This window comes from Strix aluco, chromosome 1, assembly GCF_031877795.1.
Source record: "Strix aluco isolate bStrAlu1 chromosome 1, bStrAlu1.hap1, whole genome shotgun sequence".
Taxonomy (NCBI): domain Eukaryota; kingdom Metazoa; phylum Chordata; class Aves; order Strigiformes; family Strigidae; genus Strix; species Strix aluco.
Genome location: NC_133931.1, coordinates 711,061 through 717,330, shown reverse-complemented (window position 1 = coordinate 717,330; position 6,270 = coordinate 711,061). Strand labels below are relative to the sequence as shown.

At 65.7% G+C, this 6,270-nt stretch overlaps 1 protein-coding gene across 1 annotated transcript in view; it reads left to right on the top strand.

The window, feature by feature from the left end:
* The window catches only part of DGAT1 (diacylglycerol O-acyltransferase 1), a 17,786-nt gene extending 12,751 nt beyond the window's left edge, over positions 1–5,035 (top strand). The window contains 18 exon segments of the mRNA XM_074846039.1: positions 5–73; positions 552–592; positions 1,161–1,201; positions 1,204–1,245; positions 1,347–1,399; positions 1,527–1,632; positions 1,729–1,857; positions 1,943–2,017; positions 2,122–2,175; positions 2,178–2,224; positions 2,985–3,023; positions 3,137–3,178; positions 3,434–3,478; positions 3,595–3,707; positions 3,795–3,860; positions 3,994–4,081; positions 4,203–4,265; positions 4,359–5,035. Of these exon segments, the coding sequence (XP_074702140.1) occupies positions 5–73; positions 552–592; positions 1,161–1,201; positions 1,204–1,245; positions 1,347–1,399; positions 1,527–1,632; positions 1,729–1,857; positions 1,943–2,017; positions 2,122–2,175; positions 2,178–2,224; positions 2,985–3,023; positions 3,137–3,178; positions 3,434–3,478; positions 3,595–3,707; positions 3,795–3,860; positions 3,994–4,081; positions 4,203–4,265; positions 4,359–4,505 (1,260 nt within the window). The 3' untranslated portion in view covers positions 4,506–5,035.
* Positions 5,036–6,270: the final 1,235 nt, after the last annotated feature.

Sequence of the window (6,270 nt, the reverse complement as noted above, 5' to 3'; positions counted from 1 at the left end):
TGAGTCTCTGCTCAGCTCCGCCAGCGGTTACAGCAACTACCGGGGGGTCCTCAACTGGTGTGTGGTCATGCTGGTGAGTTGTGCCCCCCCCGCGTCGCGGCAGAGCCCCCCCACATCGGGGAGAGCCCCCCCATGTCGCGACAGACCCCCCTCACCACGATAAACCCCCCCCCCCCAATCCCTTCGCTGTCCCAACCACCGCGGTGATGGCGACACCCCCCCCCCCCCCCTCAGACAAGTGTTAATTAAATTAAATTAACGGCTGAGGGGGGGGGCTTGGTGGCCACGTGGCCATCGCTGGCCCCTTGGGCTTGTTGAGGGGGGGGGGTTTTAAGCCCCCCCCCCCGCCCTGCCCTGGGGGCTGGTTGCGTGGCCACTGTGGCCAGCGCGTGACTTGCCCCCGGTGCCGCAACCCTTGTGCCGGATTGGTGACGCAAGAAGCGCCCTGAGCTGTCCCCGGGGGGGGCGGGGGGGGGCACTGGGGGGAGAGGGGGGGGCTGGGGGGGGTGTGTCCCCCCCCCATCGCCTCCTTCCTCCTCCTCTTCCTCCAGGTCTTGAGCAACGCGCGGCTCTTCCTGGAAAACCTCATCAAGTGAGTGGGGGGGGGCCCGGGGGGGGGGGGACATGGACCCTGTGACCCTGCCCCCCCCCCCCTCACCCATCCCCCACCCTGCCTGGTATGGGGGGGGGGGGTCCCTGTCCCCAACATGGGGGTGTCGAGGGGGTCCCTGTCCCCAAAATAGGGGGGGGGGGTGTCACTGTCCTCAGTATGGGGGTGGGGAGGTGTCGGGGGGGGGGGGTCCCTGTCCCCAAAACAGAGTGGGGGGGGGTCCCTGTCCCCAATATGGGGGTGTCGGGGGGGGTCACTGTCCCCAAAACAGAGTGTGGGGGGGTCCCTGTCCCCAATATGGGGGTGTCGGGGGGGGTCACTGTCCCCAAAACAGAGTGTGGGGGGGTCCCTGTCCCCAATATGGGGGGGGTGTCATCAATCCCTGGGATCCCACCCTGGGGGGGGGGTGGGCAGGGCCCATCCCCATGGGAAAACGCTGCCACCCCCCGGCCCCCCCCTCCCACAGCGGGTCTGGGGGGGCCCTTTCAGCTCCGGGAGGTGGTTGCTGACACCCCCCCCCCCTTTTTTTTTTTTTTGCCCCCCCCTCCAGATACGGGATCCTGGTGGACCCCATCCAGGTGGTCTCCCTCTTCTCAAAGACCCCTACAGTTGGCCCTCCCTCTGCTTAATCATCGGTGAGTGCCCCCCCCAGCACCCCAAATCCGGGGGGGGGGGGGGGGGGGCTGCAGAGACGCGCCCCCCCAATCACTTTTTCTTCCCCCCCCCCTCCCCACAGTAGCCAACATCTTCGCCGTGGTAGCCCTGGCCCTGGAGAGACGCCTGGCAGTGGTGAGCCCCCCCTTTCACACTGAAGGGGCGCTGGGAGCCCCCTCCTCATATTTAGGGGTGCCCTCCCCTTCTCAATGCCCCCCCCCCCCCAAAAAATTCTCCTCTATCCATCCCCCCCCCCCCTCAGGGCTCCATTTCGGAGGGGGTGGGGGCCGCCCTCCACACCCTGAACCTGGTGGCCGTGCTCTGCTTCCCCGCCGGCACCGTCCTCATCGTCACCTCCATCACCCCAGGTGAGGGCGGGGGGGACATAAATTTGGGGGGGGGGGGGTGTGGGGAGGGGCAGGAACCCCTTTTTTTCTAACCCCCCCCCTTTTTTTCCCCACCAGTGGGGGCCGTCTTCACCCTGGGCGTCTACACCATCGTCTTCCTCAAGCTCTTCTCCTTCAGGGACGTCAATAAATGGTGTCGGGAGTGGAGGGAGGCGAAAACGCCCCCCCCGGCCCCCGCAGATGCAGGTTTGGCGCTGGGGGGGGTGTGGGGGGACACCCCTACTTTTTTTTTTTTTGCGGGGGGGGTCACAACTTTCTTCCTCTCCGCCAGGTGTCGGAGCCGCCAACGGCAACGGGGACGTGGGGCAGAGCGGGGTCACCTACCCCCACAACCTCACCTACCGCAGTGAGTGGGGGGCCTGGAGGGGTTTGGGGGGGCCCTCAGACCCCCGGGGGGGGGGGGGGTTTTGGCTCCCTGTGGCCCCCCCCCACACTCTTCCCCCCTGGCAGATCTCTACTACTTTCTCTTCGCGCCCACCCTCTGCTACGAGCTCAACTTCCCCCGCTCCCCCGCGTCCGCAAGCGCTTCCTGCTGCGGCGCCTCTTCGAGATGGTGAGAGATGGGGGGGGGGTTTGGGGGGGTCCCGGGGGGGTTTGGGGGGGTCTTGGGGGGTTCTGAAGAGGGGATGGGGGTGAGGGTCTGATGGCAACTTGGCCTCTGCTTCTACAGCAAAGGCAAGACTGGGGGGGGGGGGCTGAGACAGGAGGGATTATTGGGGGGGGGGGGGCCCTGGGGGATGGGGGGGCCCTGAGACAGGTGGGGTGATTGGGGGGGGGTGTCTCTTGAGATGGTGCAGGGGGGGGGGCCCTGAGGGGATGGGGGATCCTGAGACAGGAGGGATGATGGGGGGGGTCTCTGAGGGATGGGGGGGGTCCTAGGACAGGAGGGATGAGGGGGGGGGGCAGTTCTGAGGGAATGGGGGGGCCCTGAGACAAGAGAGATGATTGGGGGGGGGTCTCTGAGGGGATGGGGGGGGTCTCTGAGGGGATGGGGGGGGTCTCTGAGACAAGAGGGATGATGGGGGGGGTATCTGAGGGGATGGGGGGGGTCCTGGGACAGGAGGGATGATTGGGGGGGGGGGGTGTCCCCTGAGATGATGGGGGGGGCTCTGAGGCAGGAAGGATGGGGGGACCTTTGAGGTGATGGGGGGGGCTCTGAGCCATGAGGGGTGATGGGGGGGGGGTCAATCCCTGAGATGATTTGGGGGTCCCTGAGGTGGGAAGGATGAGGGGGGGGGTTCCCCTGAGATGGGGGGGGGGGGGGGGCGGGGGGTGCCCCCCCTCCGACTCCGTCGCTGCCTCTTGTCTTCCAGCTCTTCTTCATCCAGCTGCTGGTGGGGCTGATCCAGCAGGTACTGGGGGGGGGGTTTGGGGGGGCTCTGCCAGCGCAGGGAGCCGTTGGGGGGGGCAGTGGGGGGGCTCCCCCCCCCCCCATGCCGGGCTGCAGCCGCCTGTTCTCTTTCAGTGGATGGTGCCGACGATCCAGAACTCCATGAAGCCGTTTCGGGTGGGTGCGGGGGGGCCCCAGCACTTCTTGGGGGGTCCCCAGGGGCTGGTGATTGGGGGGGGTGGGGGGGTGGGTGTGAGACAGAGGCTCCACCCCCCCCCCTTGCGTGGCCTCAGTGGGGCAGAGGCTGCCCGTGGACTGTCCCCTGCCCCCCCCTGCCCCCCCCCCACCCGCTCCCTGCCCCCCCCCCACCCGCTCCCTGCCCCCCCCCCGCCCCCCCCCCACCCGCAGGGGGGTGACACGGCCCCTCCCCAGGACATGGATTATTCCCGGATCATCGAGCGGCTCCTGAAACTGGCCGTGAGTAACCACCCCCCCCACCCCCCTTTGCCTGGGCCGGGGGAGGGGGGGGGCACCCCCAGAGCCCTCCCTCACCCCCCCAGCCCCCCCCCTCACCGCCCCCCCCCCCTCCCCAGGTCCCCAACCACCTCATCTGGCTCATTTTTTTCTACTGGTTCTTCCACTCCTGCCTCAACGTGGTGGCCGAGGTGATGCAGTTCGGAGACCGGGAGTTTTACCGGGACTGGTGGTGAGCGGGTGTTTGGGGGGGTCCTGTCAATGTGGGGGTGCATCTTCCCCCTCCCCCAAACACCATTTTCCCCCCGTTTCACCCCAGGAACTCGGAGTCGGTCACTTATTTCTGGCAGAACTGGAACATCCCCGTGCACAAGTGGTGTCTGCGGTAGGTGGGGGGTGGCAGCAGGGGACTCTGTGTGTGTGTGTGTCCCCCCCCAACTCTGTGACCCCCCTACACGTTTTTGGGGGGGCTCCTGGGCGGGGGGGGGGCTCGGCACTAACGGGGTGCTGCTCCTCAGCCACTTCTACAAGCCCATGCTGAAGCGGGGGGCCAGCAAGTGGACAGCCCAGACGGCCGTTTTCTTGGCCTCTGCCTTCTTCCACGAGGTCAGCGCTTCCTCCCCACTCGGGGGGGCCCCTAAAACCCTCCCTGGGACCCCCCAAAAACCCTCCCTGGGGCCCCAAGACCCCCCGTTTTAGGGCTGACACCATCTCCCCCCCCTCCCAGTACTTGGTGAGCGTCCCCCTGAAGATGTTCCGGCTCTGGGCGTTCATGGGGATGGCGGCTCAGGTGAGTCGGGGGGGGTTTGGGGGTACGGGGGAGGCCTTGGGGTCCCCCAAAAAGGGGGTTTTGACGCTGCTGCCCCCCCCCCCCGGCCCCCAGATCCCGCTGGCCTGGTTCGTCTCCAAATTCCTGCGGGGTAACTATGGCAACGCGGCCGTCTGGATGTCGCTGATCATCGGGCAGCCCATCGCCGTCCTCATGTACGTCCACGACTACTACGTGCTCAACTACGAGGGCAACCAGTGAGGGGGGGGCCCCCAAAACCCCCCCCCCTACACCCCTAATCCCTCCTGGTGCCCCCCCGTGGGCCGGTGCCAGCCCTGAGGGGGCCACCGGTAGCCGCAGGGAAGGGCCGGCGGGATCCTCCTCGTCCATTGAATGTCGGATCAATGCAATAGGCCCCCCCCCCTCCTCCCCGGGGGGGTTTGGGGGCCCCCCCCTCTGCTCCTGGGGGCTCCCCCTCTCCTCCTGGGGGTCGTCCCCCCCCCCCGCCCCGGGGCTGGCATGGCCCCCGCTTTATGGCACTTTAAAGGACAGGTCCAGCCTGGGCCTGTCCCCTCCGTCCCCCTTCATCACTTGCCACGGCTGTGGCTCTGCTGGCCACGAGCCCCGGGCCCTGCCTGCTCGGCCGGGTGCAGGCAGCTGCCTGGCCTGGGGGCTGCCCAGACCTGCTGCCCCCCCCCCACCTCGCTCGGGGCTCACTCAGCCACTTTTTAACCCTTTTGGATTGTATCTGTCAAATACTGAGTGATTAAAGTGTCTTTTTTTTTTTTTTCTTTTTTCTTCTTTTTTTCTCTCCCCCTGCTTGGACCATGGTGGGGGGGGGGGCTGGGGGGCACTTTCTGCCCCCTCTGGGGGGCTGGACAAGACAGTTTGGGGGGGGGGTGGGAGGAGCAGTCTGTCCCCCCAAAGCTCAGTTAAGCCCTCCCTGGGCTGGGGATTTGCCCCCAGCTGGAGCCTGGGGGAGCCCCCCTGACCCCACCCCCAGCTTGGACTCGTGGGGGGGGGTGGGGAGGAGCCAGGGGTGAACCCCAAAGGGTCCCCAGTGGTGCTGGGGAGGGGGGGACACCCCCCTGGGCACAAACAGCCCCGAGTGTCACCCCTGGTTTAATTATCTCTGACTGGGGTGGGGGGACATTAAAGCCATCCAGTGCCACCCCCTGCCCCGGGCAGGGCCACCTTCCACTAGCCCAGGTTGCCCAAAGCCCCGTCCAACCTGGCCTTGAACCCTTCCAGGGAGGGGGCAGCCACAGCTTCTCTGGGCAACCTGTGCCAGGGCCTCGCCCCCCTCACAGGGAAGAATTTCTGCCTTAGATCTGATCTAAATCTGCCCTTTTTCAGGTTAAAACCACCCCCCCCTCGTCCTATCCCTCCCCCCTGATGACGAGTTCCCCCCCCCTTTCCTGCAGCCCCTTTCAGTCCTGGGAGGCCGCTCTAAGGTCTCCCCAGAGCCTTCTCTTCTCCAGCTGAACGCCCCAACTCTCTCAGCATTAAGAATGTTCAGATCTGTGAGATTTGACAATTCTCAAACTCCCGTTTAAATCTGATCACTGAAATGATGAAAACCTTTGTACCTATCAGCTGGGATATTAAAAAAAAAAACCCCAACAACCCCCCCAGGCCCTTCCTGGCCCCACCACTGCCGAGCAGGAGGAACACCAAGGTCTCTTCTGTCCCGGCACTGACGATGACCCAGACGCTCCTCAGGCCTCTCCCACACCAGAGTGACTTTGTTTAAGCCTTAAAAACCCAGGAATTAGAAAAATTTACCCGTTTCTTTCACCTTTCACCCTAAACATGAGCCACGTTATCATCAAATCCCACACTGGATTGGGGGGGGGGGGGGGATGACACATTAAAGCCCATCCAGTGCCACCCCCCCGCCCCGGGCAGGGCCACCTTCCACTAGCCCAGGTTGCCCAAAGCCCCGCCCAACCTTCCAGGGAGGGGGCAGCAGCCACAGCTTCTCTGGGCAACTTGGGCCTCCCCACCCTCATTGGAAAAAATTTAT